The 21,026-nt window shown below is 45.7% G+C and overlaps 1 protein-coding gene across 1 annotated transcript; it reads right to left on the bottom strand.

Moving 5' to 3' along the window:
• Nucleotides 1-4,100: 4,100 nt before the first annotated feature.
• Nucleotides 4,101-19,565, bottom strand: LOC122614183 (polycomb group protein Psc). The gene is made up of 5 exons (XM_043788705.1): nucleotides 18,642-19,565; nucleotides 15,748-16,712; nucleotides 12,675-12,765; nucleotides 8,358-8,561; nucleotides 4,101-8,218 (listed from the first exon to the last, which is right to left on the bottom strand). Exons 2-5 carry the CDS (start codon nucleotides 16,649-16,651, stop codon nucleotides 4,579-4,581), a joined length of 4,839 nt encoding a protein of 1,612 aa, XP_043644640.1. The 5' UTR covers nucleotides 16,652-16,712; nucleotides 18,642-19,565; the 3' UTR covers nucleotides 4,101-4,578.
• Between the last annotated feature and the right edge of the window lie 1,461 nt (nucleotides 19,566-21,026).

The raw sequence follows: 21,026 nt of genomic DNA, 5'->3' as shown, positions 1-21,026 counted from the left end.
TTGGTCTTCAGTCCGTCGAAGAGCTGCGGCGTCTCCTTGACGCAACGCTCCTTCTGCCCTCCACCGTTGGTAAATTGATACTTTTTTCGAGAGTTTTTGGGACTCGCTTTTTTTGCCCCGGCACGCAAAAAATAAGGCAACGGGAAGCGGGACAACTTGAGACTCGAGATGCGCAGTGCGAATGCCATCCATATTCATAATGGCACACTAATTGGATCTTAATTCTGGCATTTTATTTGATTACACGACCGAATTATGCCTGATGAATTCAATTAGATCGGGAAAAGCGGGAAAAGTGGGAAAAGTGTTACCGCCATTGACACTTGCTAAACAAATTTGCGAATTTAGGCAATGGAAATGCAAAACGAGGGAAGTTCGGAACATTGTAGTTGTGGTAATTGATATCTTTGTGCTCTCGACGCCTTAGTTCTCGACCGGAAGCGGCCAACTGTCGCGTAAATTAATACCAATCTAAACTAACAATTGACTCGTTCCGATAATTTTCCCATTCTCCTAACCATTCGCCGCAGTTGCTTTGATCAGATGCATATGCTCCGCCAATGCCGCAATGCCAACTGTTAGTGATTAATGAATTCAGATTGAATTACGCGGAACAACCTGTACGAAACAGTTTGCCCCCCCTTCCCCTTAGCGGCACACATGGAAATAGGCCGAGGGGGAAAACTTGGCCATAACTGCCTTTGATTGGGAGCAAAAGTTTCGACTTGGCTGAAGTTTAGCCCGGCAGGTCGAAAAACTGGGCACGTCCTTCGGGCAATTTGTTTTGGCTGCTCTTAAACAGCCATTTACGTGCTTACCATTTGTTACATAATAACAATAAATTAGCCCACCAACAACGACAAGTTCAAGTGCCCGCCAGATGAAATTTAATTAGCAATCACACGGCTGTCCGTCGTCCATGGCGAATGCTACAAGTGACTGATGGATGATCGATGTGCCACTTAACAAGTTGATTGAGTTCCCAAGTCAAGTTCTATAGTGGAGCAGCTATAGTTATGCAAACTCATTACTATGAACCCTCTACATATTTCGAGACTTATTTGAATTTAGCTCAAGTTTCTGGTAATATTTTCCAATTTTACGGACACAAGTTGATTGAGTTCCCAAGTTCCTAAGTCAAGTTCTAAGTGGACCAGCTATAGTTATACAAACTCATTTCGAGACTTATTTGAATTTAGCCCAAGTTTCTGGTCATATTTTCCAGTTTTACGGACCTAAGTTGTTTGAGTTCCTAAGTCAAGTTCTATAATAGAGCAGATATACAAACTCATTTTTATGAACCCTCTTTATTTGAATTTAGCTCAAGTTTCTGGTATTTTTTGCCAATTTTACGCAAAAGTTTGGTGAATTCGATTTGAAGAAAGGTATACAAACGATTTTATACGGCTTTGTAAGTTTTACAAAAGGCTGGTAGAGGCTGGTAGAGTAGCATCTTTACTTCGACCATTTGTATCTTAAAATAATTCCTATTAAAAGGCGCACAATCAAGTTCATAAGATACTCAGTTTTCATAAGCAGAACATGCAGTTTTAGTTGGTTCTACCTGCTTTTCTTATCAGTTCTCTATAATCAGTTATAAACAGTATTACTCTTACTTTTACCTACACATACAACATCAAATCTGGAGACACCTGCACATGCATGTATTAAAGGTAAAAATTTTAAGCAATTTAGTTTGCCCCATAACCTCAGCCCAGTAGTTAGAAATATCCTTTAAGCACATAATCGATATTCTGCCACCACTTAAAGTACCCTATGCTATTAATCTACCCAAGTGTAAATTTAATTATGCCCCTGGGCCAGGAAAAGCATTCAGAAACCACAAAGTAAGGCCAGCCTGTCAATGGATTGCGCCACTTTTTCGATGTCAGCGACAAATTGCCGGTGAGACACTTTAGATGCAGCCGACTGAACTGGATTAATTCATTCAAATACACCAGCACAAGATTCAAGCTAACTTCAACAAGTTGAAAAGTTGAAGGGAGTGGAATCCGGTGGTGTGAGGCCTTCCATGTGTCCGCTAGATTTATTGGCTTCGTTTAATTCTAAAGCTTTTATTTATCGCAAATGAATGGCATTTTTTCCAGCGCCAATTGGTTGGAAATCGACAGAATGTGAATGGCTTTTGAGACTCGAGAATTTGAATGCAAACACCAGACACGTCACGAGATATATTTGGATTTAAGTTTTTAGGGGTTGTCAGTGAATGAAAAATGCAGATGATCGTCAAACGGAGCTCATAATTCGATGGTCATTTAACAGAAGTTTGATAAGAACTTAAAGATGTCACGAGAAAGATTCTTAAGTTTCTCTGAGAAAGGTTCTCGAAGATTCAATTTAGAACACTTAAGAACATTTCACTTTCCTAAGTACATTTTAGGCTTATCCAAGAATAAAAACAATATAAAAGTGTAAATGGCATTTTAACCAACTTTATTAATAAGAGGCTACTTTATTTTCCAAATCATTTCCTAATGATTCCACCCATATAAACACTTAAAACCTAAACCAACAATTGCATTGTTATATTCCGAAGAAACCGTATATCCTATTATATGCCCAGCATCCTAATTTTATTAGTTTCAACTGAAGAGAAAATTGTTTTGTGGGACATCCAAGGTCTTTATGCTAAGGTTTTTATTCCAAGCGAGTACTGAATTATTTATAAGAAAATGATGTGCTAAGCTAGATATTGTCCTACTGCTGCATAATAATCATACATCGGGGAACCATCTCGTAAAATTGGTAAATATTGTGTTATGTCCGTTTTATTTGTTCACCCGCTCGTTGAGGAAGTTGTAACTTGCACGGAGCACTTGAAATGTAATATTCATTGTTATTGTTTTGAACAGCATATGGGTAGAATCCCACGTGGGGGGACTTTCCTTTCCACCTGGGGGAAATGCTGCCCGTCTAATTGCCACTGAGCTGCCCACTTTCGCATCTTTGGTGGGCCCAAATGATTTATAAATGCTCATTTAATGCGCTAAAAGCCGGCGTATTATGCTGGTGCTCGTATTCACATGGGCCCCGCCCATATTCAGAGGCGTTCAGAGGCGGAAAAGCGAGACTGGAGCTGGTGAAAATTGGGGGCACATGCGTGCGGTTTGCACCTTTTTTGCGATGCAAGAAAAGGTAAACGTTGCGCCAAGGGGCTTTAATTATTGTAATTGGAGTTTTTGGCTCAAACCGCACAATCGTATAAATTATGGAGCCCAGATGATGATCCCCCAGATAACTTTCCCTTTCGGAATCATATGTTAATTGTTTTCGTAGCCAAGTGGAGTCCGCCTTCCAAAGTTACCACATACCGCATGTGCAACATAAATCTCTGATGGTGGCGAGCAATTTTCACCTAATCTCAACCCCTGCGAAAAATATCTTTAGTTCATCCCTTTCAGCCCGAAGCCTCTTATCATATCTCATTCATTACACGAATTAGGTTCGAGACGTCGGATTGGTTTTCTTTTGGGACACATTCGTGAAAATTGCCTTTTTCTGAAATCAGAAACTTTTGCAAAAATCGGCAAAGAGCGGGAAAGGAATAAGATAAAGGTAAAAAGGCGAAGGGCGAATCGAGAAGCAACAACAAAGGCCACAGAATTTCCAATCGTTTTTATTGAATTTTTCGAAACGGCGACAAGGAAATCCAGCCAGCACGTCCTCCTCACCCGTCCCTCTGCCCTCTACCGTTTTCACGGTGTCCGCATCCGTGCCGTCGAGAAACCCAATATAATCTTTACTCCCTGCTCCCTTTGTGCGTCCGTCCGATGGTCGAATGTTCAAAATGCTCGGACATTTTTCATTTTAAAGACATTTCGACATTTTTCCTCCGTTGCCCAGACATTCAGTGGGAATTGGCAGATTAGAAACGCTCGAAACGCAGCGGTCGGTCTGCGGGGAAGGTCGACCTCTGACCTTGGCCAGTTGATTAGCATTGGGACTGGACCAGTCCATTGTCCATCTCCAGCTCCGTGTGCGTGTGTAAGTGTGCGTGAGCTAAAGTCATTGGGAATTAGGAAGTGGCAGTTAAAAGACGTCAACGTTTTTGGCATAAATTAGATTTCTATTTTTCCGCTTGATTTTACATAGAAAAGATTATACAAACGCTATCTTACGGCTGCTATTTACACTTAGGATTAGCTTCGCTTACGGCTATGAATAAATATAATTCGTATTCGTATATCTGCATACATATCGATTCTGAATCGCTGTCTTATCCTCCGTTTATTTTTAATACAACTTCTCTTCGTAATCACTCTTAAATCTAGTAATATATATATATCTTTATATATTTACAGAGCATAGGCTTAATACTCGGCTGGATTGTGTAACATTTTGTTTTTTTGGTGAGGAGAATCCACCCCCAGGTGCAGCAGGGGTTGGATTCCGTGCCACCGTAATTAGGGCGAGGAATTGGTTCTGGTCGTGGACTCTGCCAAAGCGCCAACGAACAAACGGGTAACGTAAATGAATAACTAAAACAAGGTCTTTAAAAATTAATTAGAGCTACAAGCTACAAGCTACGAGGGACTGGAACTTGGACGACTCCTTCCTTCACTTGCTTTTGGTGGCCGGTGGCAGGGAGGCGGCGGAGACTGTTGCTCCGTTGTTGCCGGTGGCCGCCGTCTGCTGCCGTGCATTTGCTCCACTGCCGTTGTTTGCCTTGCTTTGGGGTGCCGTGGCCGCTGCCGTAAGCTTTCCGGCGGGCAGTGGTGATGTTTTGGGGCTGGCTGCCGGCGGAGTGGCTCCTGGACTGGGCAACGTGACGGTGGGCAGCATGGGTTTTAGCTCCCCTTCTGCCGGACCACCTCCACCTGCAGCAGTGGCGGTCTTTAACTTTTGCAGGTAATCGTTGAATACCTCGTTTCCGGCGCGCTGCATCCGCGACAACTGCTCCATGAAATATGCCTGCTGGTAGTTGTACATCGCTGGTGTCATGTGACCCATTTGGGCCAGGTTGTACATCATATTCGACTGGTTGGCAGCGGCCGCCGCCTGGGCAGCCTGCGCTGCCTGCGCCGCTTGTGCTGCATGCACCCGCCGCAGGTTCTCCTTGAGGAAGTTGCTCAGGTCCAATTGTCCCGAGGCGACTGCCGCAGCACTGGCGCTGGAGGCGATGCTGAGCGGAGCATTCTGGCTGTGCATGACGGGATGGGGCATCATTTTACCGACTGCCGGCAAGGATGGAGGCGGTGGCGTAGGATTCTTGCCCGCCTTCTTGGCCTGCTGTTGATTCTTCTGCGGTGGACTGGTTTTCTGTTGCGCCTGCTGCTGTTGTCCACCATTGGCTAGCTTTTGCTGGCCGGCCTGATGGGCAGTGGCTCCGGCGTTCGGGGACTTCTTGCTGGGCGGCACCTTCTTGCCAGCGGCGGCATTTTGCAGTGGATTGAAACCAACGAAAGGCGCCAGAGTGGGCAGCTTCGGTGCCAACTCAGGCATGCCATTCTGGCGGGGCAGTATGGGTCGGAACTTCTTGGCCGCCGGATCTCCATTCTGGGCGCCACCCACCGAATTGGCCACGCCTGCAGCTCCACCCTTGGGCGATTTGTTTTCACTGGCAGTTGGTGAATGACTGCCCATCTGGGCGGCGGTTCGCTTCTCCGGGCTGGGCGTCTTCTTATCCGCCTGCGTAGGCGTGAGCACTGGCTTCAAAGGCGTTACCTTGGCGGCATTGGCAGGAGGTGATGTTTTTGGCGGTGTAATCACACGAGGAGCACTTGGGGGCGGAGGAGTGGCCACTTTGGGTAACTGTGGCGGCGTCATACGCGACACCAAATGCTGCGGCGATGGAATGGCTTTGGATGGTGGCGGTGGTGGCAACTTTGCGGCCAGAGGTCCGGGACCGGCAGCAGGTGGTGACTGCCGTTTCTGAGCCTCCTTGGCAGCCTGGACCTGATCCTGTGGCTGATCGGGCAGCTTGACGATCTCAATGTAATTGTTGACCGGACTTTTGTGTTTCGGATGCTGGCCATTGCTGGGCGACGATGAATCTCCGTTGTCCCGAGAGATGGTGATCGAAAGCGAGGAGGGGATATTGATGTTGCACGAGTTCAGCAGTGACTTGACCTTCACCTGCTGCTTTTCGGGTGCATCTTCATTGGGCATATAGATATTGTTATTCGCCATGCCATTGCTTCCAGATTGCGGAGCTGGAGATCCGCCGCCATGAGCTGGATTGGTATTCTGATCCGACTTGGTGGGCGGTGATGGGAACAATCCGCCAAGCGATCCACCATTTCCGCCACTCAACATATTCTGCAGGTAGCTCCCAGTGCCTCCGTTTCCACTCCCAGAATTGGCCGCTGGCTTCGGTGTGTACTTGTAGGTGGGCATTGTGGGAATATTGTAGCTGGGCACATACTGCGGCGAACTGGGCGAGTAGATGGGCGAATTTGGCGTGTACATGGGCGTGCGGCAGCCAGGAGGCGCCTCCTTGCCCTTGCACTTGCTGGAATTGAACAGCGCCAGATTCAGATAGTTGTTGGAACTGTTACCCTTGTTGGGCGCTGACATTGGCATGTTGCCGCCCTGCTTTCCAAGGTTTTTGTTACCCTGAGTTGGGGTGGTTACGGGCAAAGCCGGTGGTCCCATCTTAGTTTCTCCCTTGGGGCCATACAGATGCGGCTTTTGGGCAGAGTTACTGCTGTTCTCCACCGATCCTCCACCAATCGACTTGATTTCGGTACCGGCGTCTTTGAGCAATCGATTGACATCGTTGGGAATATTGGCAAAGGGATTTGGACGCGAAGCTTTGGGTAAAATGGGCTGATAGCGTTTGGCGATGGGTGTTCGGTTACCAGGAGCTGACATCTGCACGCCGGCATGTTGATGCATTGGCGACGGAGGCGGAGCAAGCTGGGTGGAGGGCTGGAGTTTCCGGGGAGCCAACATTGGGGGCTTCGCCGGCGGTGGCATCAGCGGTTTTTCTATCTTGGGAGACGCTGAGCCTGGAGAGCTGCCATTGGTGGCGGGCAGGCGTATCTTGAAGTCCACCGTTGGAAGGGGCGGCGATAGTTTGGGCTTCTTGGACACCGCCTTAACTGGTTCCTTGCTCTTTCTCTTCGAGGATGCAATGGATTTGGGAGGCATGCAGCTGGGCGGCTTCATGAGAATGCTGTCGTCCAAGTTACCCTTGGATTTTGGTGAAGGGGACTGTTGCACTGAAGGCGAAGGCGGGGTAATGGCTCTGTTGTTCAACGTCCTCTCCGGTGATTCCACTTTCACCTTGATGGGTTTCAGGGCAAACGACTTGAGGAACTCCGACTTGGGATCCTCCGAGAATGCTCCGCTGGTCACTCTTGGACTCAGGGTGCTCACGCCACTTGGACTCATGATGCGTTCTGTGCGAATGGTCAATGGAGGAACCGTCAGCGGGCTGGGACTCTTGCGCTTGCGCTCTCCACTGGAAGAGGAACTGGAGCTGCTGGAGGACTTGGGACTTCCGTCCTTGTCCTTCTTCTTCGACCTGGACTCCTTCTCGGGCTTGAGGGGCTTCACAATCTCTCTGCGCTCAGGATCGGACATATTGATAATGGTGACGCTGTTCTGCTTGGAGAGATCGATCTTCAGCTTGATATTGGGCTCCGAGGGAGACGAGACGGGAGTGGAGGGAGAACTCTTCGAGGACGATTTCGGAGAGTGACTTTTCTCACGCTTGTCCAGCATATTTCGATTGATCACCAGCTTCAGGGTCTCCGTCGTGGGTGCGGTTGCCACATCTTTGACTACTTCTTTTACAACTTCCTTGTTGCTCTCCTGCTCCTCCACTTTAATGGAAGCTTTAACTGCTTGGTCCACTGGCAGGGGCATAGGTTCCATCGTCGTAGAAGAGGCTTCCACTGCCAGCTGTTGCTCTGGCGTCTCCTTCTCCTGCTTTTCCAGTGTCAGTGGCAGCACCCGACGAGGAGCCGGCTTCACCAGCGGCTGGGGCGACTCATAAACGCGGTAGTAAAACCGCATGGGTGCATCCCGCTTCCACGTGTAGATGTAGGCAATGTCCATAAGCGTGTAGTAGTCGAGCAGCACGATTGTCTTGACTTTGTACATAATGTCGATACTAAAACGCTGGGCATCAATCTCAAATTTGTCGTAGACGAACTTCTTCAAGTGGCTCACGCGGCACATGGCCGGACATTGAAGGTACCGCGGACGCAATGTGTCCACCAACTCAGACTCGGAATCGGTTTTCAGTTCCCTAGGGAAGAGAGCAAAGGGTGGAAAGAAAAGAGTCTCAGATTAATATGGTGCAAAGGAATGGTGACTAGCGCTTTTGCAGGGTTCGTTTTCGAACATTTCGACATTTAAAGTGTGTTTTATAACCATAAGATACATACCCCAATTCGGCGTACTCCAGCGAAAGGGACATATCATCCGAGGGACTGAAGATCAGATGCTCCGTATCGTCGCCCCGCTGCTCGGGCGTGGCCAATGCTGCCTCCTCGGGACGATCCTTGTAGAAGGCCCTTTTGCGCATCAGCTCCCGCTCGTAAAGGCCCGGCACGAGCTTGTACACTATCGCCTGGAGCGTGGTGTCCGATCTGCAAGGGAAGAAGACGAGCGACGGATTAGGTTTTGGTGTATATATAACTAAGGATTGGGGTTGGAGTTGGGGTAGCTGCGTGCATGCCCAGTGAAATGGAACGCAGACAAAGGCGAGCGGGAAATGGGAAAAGTCACCGTGGATGAGGACACACAGAAGCCAAAGAGTCGGGACAGGGACGGGGACAGGACTTGCAACTTCCTTGGCGCGGAAATGAGGCACACAAAGCGCACGAGGAAAAGAGACAGGAACAGGAACAGGGACAGGGACAGAGCAGTCTGTACAAATTAGGCGGCAGATGCAATTTTCTATTGCTTCAATGGCACGCAACAAACACAAAAAGCGAACAAAAAAAATAAGGGAAGTGAAGTGAAGTGAAGGGACGGGACTATGTATTCCTTGGCATGCGCTGGTGACGACGGTAGATGGTAGATGGTCGATGTAGTGATAGTGGTGGTGCTGTGGTGGTGGTTTCCCCCCCAGATACTCACACACACACACTAGGACAGCAAACAACTAAGACAGGAACCGAGCAACTCTGGCCCTAAGACGTCTTTAAAAACATCTACGGCCCCGGGCAGCCAGGCGCTCACTTCAATCATTTCAACCAAAATAACGCAAGACGCAGACCGAAAAAGGTCTTGAATAGAACCGAGCAAGATGAAAGGCTATGGGCACTAGCGGAGGGGGGAGCATCGGAGACTCGGGATCTGGATCTGGAAATGGCACGACGGCTCCGGCTCACATTTACATAACCCAGGGCCATAAATTTATCGATCATTGCCGAGTGGCAAGGGGTTATCTCTAATCGATCTATTCAGGCGTATGCTCTCACAACCATATTAATTTAACTATCAAATGGGAGATGAGCGATAAGGAGGGGATCCTAATTCAAGTAACTTCTAGTTTCGAAAACGTAATTATCTAGTTAATTAGTTATCTGGCAGTGCTAGTGATATAGGTGATAGGTAATATCACGAAAGTCAGTTAATCACAACACACGTTACAGTAATGTTTGTATTAACTCAAGGTATTGAATGAATCTATTTCTAATAAAGAACGTTTCTATGAGCAACTAAAGATAATAAAGTTATGAAGAACTTCAAAACTATTATCTTATAGCAATTATTGGGCAACCACCTTGAACACGTTTCCGTTTATTGTTTAAAAACACTGTTTATAACAATCCGATTATTCTAAGTAGACCTTCGTTTCGTGGCTGCCACTTTTGGCTACCAAATGCAAGGATGGCAGGAACGAAAAAAAAAAAAAGGAGTACTGTGTAAGAAAAAGGATTTCAACAGGAGCCAGACTGTTTGGCATTCGCTCTTTCTCCCTCGCGCGCGTCTGTCAATCAGCCCAGTGGTTGTTGTTGTTATAGCTGCTATTATCATGGTAGTTCCTGGTTTTTTCTGTTTTTTTTTCTGTTTTTGTTGCCTTTTGTTGTTGTCAGCTGCTGCCAGTCGTCGTTGCTTTTGGCCGACGGCAAATTCGAGCCATCGCCAGGCAAGACACGCCCGTTAATTATCTCGGCCGCACTTGGATTTGTTTTCGGTTTTCTTGGAACTGCGTGTCGCTGCAGTTTCGTGTTGTTCTTCTCTCCCCGGCTTTTGCAGGGTATGGTGTAGTATATATCAGTAGATTTGGGGGCCGTAAAGTATAGCAATAAGAACATGGCCGGCCGGCCCCTGGCACACATACAAAAGAGCTGTTGAAACTTTCAGTTCTGTTCAGTTTAGTGGACTTCATTTCGTTTCTTTCCATTTCATTTTGTTTTTCTTTTACTTCGGTTTCTTTTTTTGCAGCGCTTTTAGTTTGTGTTTACCTTTGTAAAGACAAACTGAGCCCAGTTTTCTTTTGTGATCCCGCTGCTGTGCCCTCATCTCCTTCCCCTTCTCCTCCTCCTCCACCTTCCACATCTCCTTTCCTGTTCCCTCGACTCCCCTTCGCATTCGGCGGGTTAAACAATAAACTTTTGCAATAAATTTAATTGGAGACTCGAGACTTCCACTACAATCCTACTAAAAATTCATGGAAAACATGGCCAGCGGCGTACAAAGGGCACTTGTTTATAGAACCCACCGAAATCCCCGCTATATCTTCACAACTATATCTACACGGCAAGAAAGAAGTGGTGGCCTACTGGAAAGATCTCCCCAAAAGGCCAACAGGTAAACGCAATCCCCAAATCGAAGTTTGTTGATTCCTATAATTCTCGGCATGCGATTGTTTATCTAACTTCTATTTAAAGAGCTTCGATCCATAAAAGGCACTTTGGCAGAGGAAATAAATTACAAATTGAATGCGACTTTTTTTTGAAGAAAAAATACAAAATATTGATTTAATCAGGACACGAAAGGTAGAAAGAAATCATTCCAAATCTTTCGCTTTGGGAAAGTTGTTCCTCAACTTTACTTGGGCTATTATGCAAGTTCGGTTTCGGGGCTATATTTTGTACATGGCTCATTATTTTGTCTCCGTGTAACCGGCTCCAATCCATAGGGCACCACTTCACACCATTTGGCCAGCAGTGGAAGAAGTGGCAGCAGTGGCAGCAATGGCAGCAATGGCAGCAGTGGCAGTGGCAGCAGCCGAAAAAGGTTCGTTCATTCATTCATTCACCTGCTCTTCATTTACTCAGCCCTCTGCCCACGATATCGCCGCTCTTTGAATTTGTATTCATTATCTCTTTGTGTGTGCCAGCGATTACAACGTGCCACTTGAACTGTGGATGGGGTACACCAGAAGTGTGGGCAAAGGGGGGCGAGGGGGGTGCCAGCGGGTGGTTTTCTATACAGACTCCCATTAAAGTTGTCCGGGGGCCCCAAGGCTTAAATAGATATATTCGCTGGTTCAGCTCTCGGCGGCTCGGAACATGAAACGTGTTTTTCATTACGCCCAGCGAAATGGAATGGAATGAATTGAAACGTGCCAGACGAGACAGTTGGAGATTCCCGAAAATGCTTTTGGACTGGCTGCGTCAAATAAAGTTAACCACAGGCGAAAAGTTTACTGGCAAAAAGGTGGAATAAGGAGCGCACAGGCCGGCATTTTCTTGGCCCAATCAGCCACCAACCAGCACATAGGCCAAAGGTTTTTGATCAAGTTTTTCCCCTTACTCGCAATTTTGGTGGAGGGGAAAACCACTGATACCGTACGCCACCGCTCGCTCACCCGCCGAAAATGCCAAAAGTTGTGCGGTCCACGAAGAAACATTTAAGAAGAAACTACTCCGGTCCAAAAGTTCCGTTTTCCCCCTGGGGAAAATCAATCTCGCAGCGAACTAAAGCGAAATTGCTATAAGCTAAAACGAGTCTTCACAGCCCGTGACGCGGCGGAAAAGCGGGAAAATGAAAGGAACTAATCTTGTACTGATTTTCTGATTATATTAGTCAGCACAGCAGACATCATCTCACACACAATGCTTTTCGCAGAGACGAGACACCTAACCTCCTCAATAAAGACGTCATTCACAATTGGCCCTTTGACACCGCACAAAAGTGGGATTAAGTGGACTTTGGGACCAGCTTAATTCCTCTTTTATTTGCCAAAGAAGTGAAATTACCTCGCGAAGTTTAGCTGCATATAATGCGCAACTAAGTGAGTACTTCCGGCTTGAATTTATTACCATTTTTGTCAACTGGTTATGTAACAAGTTCTAATAAAACAGGCAAACTGATTAATGAGAGTAGCATAAACCCATTTCTGCGTCCTTTGACATCGTCATCTTCGCAACGCATAAAATATTGAGCAGTTGAGCAGTTGAGCAGACCCATCGCGCTAAGAACTTGAATAATTTACTTATCCCTCTTTTATCAGCCATCGCTGCTGTGCCCATTAAAGATCCATCTGGGCCTGTCAGAATGGTTGGCTGGAGCAGCTACCACTTACTTTCAGCCAGACAGCGACGAATCGCAATCTCAAGCACCTTTGCCCCCCTGCAGCCCACGACCCTGCATTATGTATCTCTCATCTAATCGCCTGTTGTCAAAGACAGACGATTGCGAGGAGCATCCATTCAAATTCAGATACATAGCTACAGATACATAGCTGTAGCTACATATAGCTACTACAGATACAGATACTTAAGAGCCCTCTTGCATATACTCACTTGATGTTCGGCTTGGCGTTGTTGATGACCATCTCGCAGCGCGGGCAGAAGCGCTCCTTTCGCAGGTGATTAATGAGGCAACTGTGGCAGACTGAAAAGAGTGCGCAAAAGACGGGTATAAATTAGAGGGCTTTGGTACGCGAAATAGGCAAATAACGATGCACACGGCATGCGAAATAAGTAAACTCAACAGATTTCGATGATTCGATTGATGTAAAACCATTCCTGTTATCCACCCACCCAGCCAACCACCACCCCACAAAATGGAACGGAAACGCAATCAAAACCAAAAGAAGGGAAAAAAAAAACACAAACAGCCGAAAGACTAAGGACGAAGGACGAAGCACGAAGGACGAAACAAGGGGCAGAGCATTAAACATGGAAACACAACCTTCAAGGCAAAGTGAGTGCCGCGTGCAGCAAAAAAGTTGTTTTGGCTTTAATGTCAATGGCAGGGCAGTGTCTCTCCCCCCGTGTCTGCGTAGTTGCTCCCCCGCCACGCCCCCCTTCACGTCCCCCGCCACATTGCTGGCCACTTTTCCCCAGTTTTCCCCTGGATATCCTGCCCGCTACAACTGTCACCCAGCAGCAGACCATGGCGATGCCCAGTGGGTGGGGTCTGGTCCTGCATAAAGCAGGCGGCGAAGGACAGAAGGACAGTCCACCGGGGTCGCAGCACCGCCAGCCAGTCAGTCCAAGCTGGCCCGCCGCCTGTTACGCTTGTCCGTCAGTTTTGGTCCAATGCCGAAATAATAATAATGAAAAAACACGCACACACCGAGCGAAATACAAGGAAAAATTCGCACTGAGCTGGCAAAAAAAAATACAAAAAAAAATAAAAGAAGAAGGAGGGGGCAGGCGGTTTAGTGGGGCGGCTGTTGGGCGCTTTTGGGGCGGTGGCGTGTGCAAGCCAGCAAAAGAAAAAAAATGGTTTTACTGCCCGCCAAATGGCCTCGAATGGGGAGAGCAACAGCAGCCAGCATTCTGCAAGAGTTGCAGCAGCATCGGGGCACTGAGAGAAATACCACAGGCTAACTAAGTGCAAACACACTTCCAACTAAAACTTTGGCTCATTAACAAATCTTAATGAGTTCATAAACTAAATATTCAACTAACTACATTATACTCTCTATACTCTAGCAGTTACTGTTTAGGATAATGAGTAACAAATGCTGAGTTTAAATTTCTGAGTCTACTAACTGGTTTATAAACAATATTTTATTATTTATATATATTAAATCTTTGCCTTTCTCAAATAGTTCAATAATCATGTTAGAAAACGTTTCATATGTCCTACCAAAATCTACAATTTTTGCTTGCTTTTCCCATTTCCTTCCAATTTCTCTCAGTGCCCCCTGCGAAGGCAGCTGTTGCTACTACAGTCCGGTTTTCGGTTTGGTTTGCTCTGCTTGCGCTGCGTCGCCTTTGCTTTGCTTTTGGTTTCGGCGTTGCTTGGTTTGCTTTTGCTTTTGCCTGGGTCCCAGTGCCAGTGCCACGACCAGGTCCAGGTCCGGTCAGCAGTAAACAGTCCACTATGTCCAGTGTGCACTGTCCACCGTCCACCGTCCACTGTCCAGCGTCCGGCATCCCCACTACGCCCCGGTTTGTTTTGGTTCGGTTCGTTTGACAGTTAGATGGGACTCCCGGGTGCTCTACATACGTAAGCATGTACATACATATATCTGTTCGCTCGTCCCTGCCGGCCCAACAGATTTAAATGAGCCTGACCAAATGTATCCAGTGTCCATTATCAACACATTGGTTGCCAGATTTACGGACGGACAGAGTTCGGCAAAAAGAAAAAAGAAAAACAAGAATGAAGCGGCTGAATGGGAAATTAACCTTACGCTGCAAAAAGGGGAAAACTTTTAATATCTGAACGAACGGAGAACCGAATGGCTGAATGTCTGAATGGCTGAATGGCTGTTGATGTATGGCCGCATTCGCTAGTTTTATGGCGTTTAGTCCCCCGCCTGAATGCTAATGTTGTGTTAATATCTGTGTCGTTGATAACGCATCCGGGGTTTTTACCAGCGCAGCTCTTGGATAGCAGAGCATAGGATAGGGATCATCTCTCGCCCACCGCCTCAACAGTTTCTCCAATCAATCGAGCTAAGTACTTTCGAGGCCGGGACCATTAATGTGCCCACAAACTTATCGCCCGGCAACATCTGCGTGTCGTCTGTGTTCCTGCCCCAACCCTCGTGCTTCTCCTCCTCCTGTTCCTCCTTCTCATTCTCCACCTCCTTCGCTTGCTGCTGCCACACCATGCAGCTCCTGCTCCGCGCCCTGGCGTAATCCTCCGCCCCCCGAAGCGAACATAACTCATCGCGTCTAGGCAATTTTGCAGAACATCTAGACATTTGAGTATGGGTATTGGAAATGGAATTTGGCGGGGATGGTGCTCTTAGTCGGCAGTCGGCAGTTGGCAGTTGGCATTATAATTAAGGCACAGCGATTACTAGCTGCAACTTTTCCCAATCCCTGGACATTAGGCGTCGGTTTTATGGGATAAAATCTAAATACCCCAAAATTCTAATTACTCTGAGCGACAAATGTACCGAAACCAAATCGCTTTACATATTCTTGTTGCTATCGTTTTTAATATCTTGATGAAAAAAGTTGCGTTTTAATTTATGTAAACTTGTTGGGGAACTTTGTAAAATGTTCTTTCAACGAAAAGCAATTATTTTCGTATTAGTCCGCGACCATTTAAAGTGAGTCCAAACGTATTTAATCATTTATAAATTTCATCAAACTTACTAACAGATAGATTAATTTGGTAATAGTATACATTGAGCAAAAAGTTCATCTTGTAAAAGTTCTTAAAGTTTCCGTTTGAGAACTGCTCAAGTGAAATGAACTCGAGGCTAAGGATAACGAACGCATTCATTCATTCCATTAACAGGGTAGTTTGAATTAGAACCATTAGGAGCTCAGAATGAAGTGCAAAAATTGTATATCTGTACAGGATCTCTGTATCTCGTGGCCACTCAAAGGTTATTGACTTGTGCAAGTCCATGTGGCAGCTAGAATACAATTTGATGAACTTCATCGGCGGAAGGATACTTACAGGAGTGCAGACACTCGACGATGGTGGTGGCATTGATCAGATATCCCTGGCACAGGTGACAGATGATGTGCGGATTGACGGCCGTTAGAAGGACGGGGCGTGGCCTTGAAGTTGTGGCCAAATCGGAAGTCGTTGTCGCCGTTGAAGACGCAGTTGCCACCGCCCCCGTTTGGTCCTCCTCCGTCTTCTCCTCCTCGGCGGAGGCGCCACCATTGCTGCTGGCGTCCTCTGAAGTGGCTCTCCTTGTCGTCGACCACGACGATGAGGAGGATGATGATGAGGAGGAGGAGGATGACGATGAGGAGGAGGCCTCAACGGATTCGACAGCCGGAGGCGTGGACTCCTTCTTGATGCCGTTTTCTAATATTGTTTTTGCCGCTTTGCCTGTGGCAAGTTGTGTTGCTGCTGTTGTTGCTGTTGCTGCTGCTGCTGCTGCATTTGCAGTAGTTGCTAATGTGTTTTCACTTTTTACTTTAATGCTGCAGGCGGCAAAAAGTTGCTGCTTCAGTTGCTGTTGCTTTTGCATTTTATCAGCATTAGTTGTTGCCTCTGCTGCTGCTGCTGGTGCTGTTGCTGCTACTACTGGCGGTGTTGTTGTAGTCGTCGTTGATGTTGTTGTTGTTGTTTTCTGGGACTGATACAAAGCCAGCTTTTTGCTTGAATTGTTGCCACTGCTATTTGCATTGCTGACAACGCTTTTGGCCGCCTTATTCGTTGTCGTTGTCGATGCTGATGTCGTCGTTGTTGCTGTAGTTGTTGTTGTTTTCGCCAACGTTGACAACTGCGACTTTTGTTGTTGTGTGTGAGCCATGGTTGTTGTTGCTGTTGCTTCTGGTGTTGCCTCCGCTGTTTGCTTTGTTGTTGCTGCTGCCGGCTGTATTGCTTTCGACTCTGGCGTCATCATAGTAATAATACTACACTCTCGCCGCTAAAAATTCGCTTTTGTTTTTCGCACAAGCGTCAATCTGCAAAATAGATAATGCCAGAAGTTGAAATTAAATGCGAATAAAGGAGCGCATGGAAAATGGAAAATGGTAAATGGAAAATGGCAAATGGAAAATGAAAATCGACTTGAGAAGAGAGCGTGCTGAAGATTATAAATAAATCAGCGGCTGAGCCGCAGAAAGCAATAAGCTGCAGCTACCTAGATACATATGTATATTTGTAGCTTTGTTGGTGGGGGGGGAGAAGCTTAAAGCTCCACTCGCCCCTCGCTGTTTACGAAAGAATAATGGAGCAAGGGAAATACACTCGTACATTTTCTGGGAAAACTTGCAGAGTTAATGAACTCGGTGGGATCGTATTGTATTTTTCCTCTCTGCAATCTACTCTTTTTTCATCATTCTTCGTGAATCAGCTTTAATATACAAATGTACATAGTTGGTATGGCGATAAAGTTTCTACAATGATCGTTATAGGAAAGAGATCTGTTTTGAAAATATTTTATTTTTGTCATTTAATACGCTAAAGTGACTCAATATGAATGATTAAACTAAAGAACTTTCGATCTCTAAAATAAACAACTTATTAATCATTTGTCTTGTAGAGTATTGTGAATGCTTTGGCAGATTTGTATCTTTTAATGAAGTATGCATAGAAAGTTTCATTTATTAGAGGAAGCCCAAAGAAATCAAAATGCATTTGTGCCCAGACATGATGTCCCGAATTAAAGCTTGTGGGACTTGAGCAGTAGACAGAAAGGAGTCGCAATCTGGCAGCTATTATTTGCAATCAGTCGATGGATGTGGGGCCCTCGATAATGGATGTTGTAGTTGCCATGGGAATGCCTACGTCGAATATATTGAAATGCACAGCACTCGGGTGAGCAAAGGGGGGGAGCTGAGTTGCACAGGGGTGGTGCTTTGTTTTATTACGGATGGAAGAGTGGAGAGGGGGAGGGGAGAGTGAGTGGTGCCGAGTGGAGTTTTAACCAGATGCCAAGTACATCGAAAGTGGAGGAGGGGGCGGGGGCTGTGGTGATGTGGGGGCGTCGAACAACATGTATATTTCAAACAACTTCAAGTTGTTTTTGCATCAACGCGCCAGTAAAAAGTCAAGGTACGTACGGCCAACTTTTCGGAACAACTTTTTCAACTCCGGGGGCACACAAAATATGGAAAAGTATATTTGTGCACAGAATATGGCAATGGAATATGAATGACTGTATATGCGAGAGGGCGCAAAGAAATTGCCAGCAGGCCTCTTTAAATCCTTTTTACATCACTTTTAAGTGCTATGCCAAAAGAGGGAACCCTTCTGTTGGCCCTTTCCCTTCTTATTTTTCTTTTTTCGAACCCATTCCAATGCTGTGTTTAAAGTCTCAGGGATTCTCGCGCGCGCAAAAAATGTGAGTGAGTACCAACATGAAAAGGATAATAAAAAAAAAGCAGCGGAATTTCTCATTTGTGTGCGGTGTGCGTGTTTTTATATGCTCGCGTATGCTAGTGTGTGTGTGTGTGGGTAGGGATGCGAAGGGAAGTTGAAAGAAGGGAAACGCGAGACTGTGACAGTGAACAAAAGCAAAAACAACAAGCCAGCGAAAATTCGGAGAATGCAGAACCGAGACTGCGGCTTTATCTCCTCTTTCACAAACACACACACACACACACAAACACGCTCATATTACTTTCATTCAAAGTAAGAAGTACATAAGCATAAAACAAAAACGTTGCTAAACGAAATAGCTGTAAAAAAAATATCAGTCACACACACTCGAATTCTCATGCTCCCCTTTTTCAATTGCTGTGTGTCCAATCGAAATTCTCACAAAAACAGAGAAAGAGAGTGGGGGTCATAAAGGAGAAGGGCGAACAGAGAGAGGGGCTGTGTTGGGTGGGGGGTAGAGCGCAACAGCTGCCGGTCGAGAGAAGTGTTGGTTAACGCCAATCATGTACCTTTGTATCCAATCTTTAATCCACTAATAATCCAGCCAGTTAATTGGCATCGCGGTGGTCGCCTTGTAAACATATATAATCCAATGGCAAAAGGAATAATCCAAGTAAATAATCCACAGTTGAGTTTTGAGTCAGCGTTTCTGCTTCTCTTTCTTCACTATGCTCCACTCCACTTCACTTTTATTTTATTTTATTTTCTTTCTACTTCGCCTGCACAGGCAAACCACACCAACACGCGCTGGCACTTTCGGCTGCTCTGCTTTCGCGGGCACCTTTATTGTGTATTATGCTTTGCTCTATGTTTTCTGCCCACACACACACACACACTTAAACGCGCGCGTCGTACATAAGCCAGCAGACGTAGTTGTAGTTGTGCTTGTTGTTATTGCTGCTACGGCATTTGTCACACAAAGGAAATTGGCTTCAGATTGCTTATTTATTATAAATATTATTTTGTAACTGGAGCTTTGAGCTCTGGTTGTAATATAAACACATGTTTCTTGTTTCGTTATTTATAGTGGTCGCTTCACTCTGTTTGGATAGCGATAAAGCAAGAGTATCGAAACAACCGACCGCGCACGTCCGTTCACTTTGAGAGTTTTTGTTCGACTAACGACCACGCTGCTTTTCGTTTATGTACTGCTGCGTTGCCCGCTATTTACTCTCTCTCGCATACACACACTTATATACCAGGCCAAAGACAGGTAGCCAACTGCTCTGGGCGAGTATCTTTGTTTTCTTTTTCGTCGCTCGCACACTGATCGGCCGTCTCGCTCTAGCCGGCCTCTCACTGGACAACTCGTTAGCTATCTCTGTCGCACGCGCACTCGGCTCTTGTGTTGTTCTCGTTGCGGGGCGTCGTCGCTCTCGCTCGGCCTCTCTCGTTCGCTATGAAATCTTTCCGCAAAGCGTCGGCGAACCGCTCTCGTTGAATGTTGGTGTTGCACTGAAGCAAACGCTCTTGGCTGACTCTGTTTTTCGGTCGCCACATCGTCGGTCGCTGTCGCTGCCTGCGTCGACGCCGACAGCGACGTTGTCATTTGGCTCTTTTTCTTTTGCTTTGCCAGCCGTTTCTTTGTTCGTTGCTTTATGTACAAACGGAAAATGAAAGAGGGAGGGGGACAGAGAACAAAGGGCTGCACATAAATGGCAGAGGTTTTATGACTCTTACGGGCTCTTATCCATCTGCAAACACTTTGGAATACATAAGACCATGTGCAATCAAGGTAGAATGAGTGGCTATGTAATCGCAACTTGCAATTTCCGTCAGCAGAAATCGCATATTTGCACGTAGGCGTACGTCTATATCTGCACCCCTCTCGCTCTCACGCTCTTTATTGCCTCCAAATTGGAAATGCTTTTTGCTTCTTTTCCCTTGGCCTTTTCCTTTTTGCCCCCACTGAAGCGGCAGCAATAGCAACAACCACAATGAGAGCGCGAAAAAGCTCTCCAATCAGTGGCAGCCAACAACAATAAAAGCAGCAACTTCGTTTCCGTCTTGGCGAATTAACCGTTAGACTGCTCTACGTAACGTAACAATGCAGATCTAACGGATAATTTGCGAACGAAGGAACCGTACCATGACGGTACTTTCCATGCAAAATAACACCTTTATTATCATTGCCGTGGGAGTAAAGTTTTCATTATGCATATTTTTATTTGTAATGATCCTATCCTCTAAATAGTAGTGTTCGCACCGAATATTATTCTCAAATCTTTGAGGCTCGCAGATAAAAAGTCTATTGTGCTTTGCTTTTAGTTTTATTGCAGGAAAACTTACGTAGATCTTGAATTGTTTTTAAAAGGCCACTACTTATCGTTAATGGTTATGATTGGTTATGGTCTAAGCCACATAAACAAGCTAATCCATTCGTTATAGAGGATCCATATTTATAAATATAAATATACACATATCGCGGCACCAAATCGGAGATATTGGGCGAGTTTAAACCTATTTTAAAGTAATTTTGTTACAAACAAAGCCAATTTCCATTTTTTTTTAATCTCAAACACCACTACTGCTTCAACTACTCTTAAAGATATTAAAAAATTTTTCTACCAGGTTCATCCCAAACAAGAATTAAGTTTAATTTATATTCTTAGAAACTCTAGAGCCACTTGGAAATATAAAATGTAAAAGTTTTATAGAAACATATAGCTACATTTGTAGAATTACTCCGTATAATTACTCAGTAGAATATACGGCATGCAAAAAAACTAGATTTATCTTTGTAAATATATTTGCAAAAGAAACAATTTTTTATTAATTTAATCACCAAGGCATCCAAAAATTATGCCAACAATTGAAAGCAGATTTATGTTGGTTATCCAACAAATGAATATTTTGTTTTTAACTTGATATTTTTCCACATTTTTTAAGGAGCA

Source organism: Drosophila teissieri, chromosome 2R (genome assembly GCF_016746235.2).
Source record: "Drosophila teissieri strain GT53w chromosome 2R, Prin_Dtei_1.1, whole genome shotgun sequence".
NCBI classification, from domain to species: Eukaryota; Metazoa; Arthropoda; class Insecta; order Diptera; family Drosophilidae; genus Drosophila; species Drosophila teissieri.
This window is presented reverse-complemented; position numbering and strand designations above follow the sequence as displayed.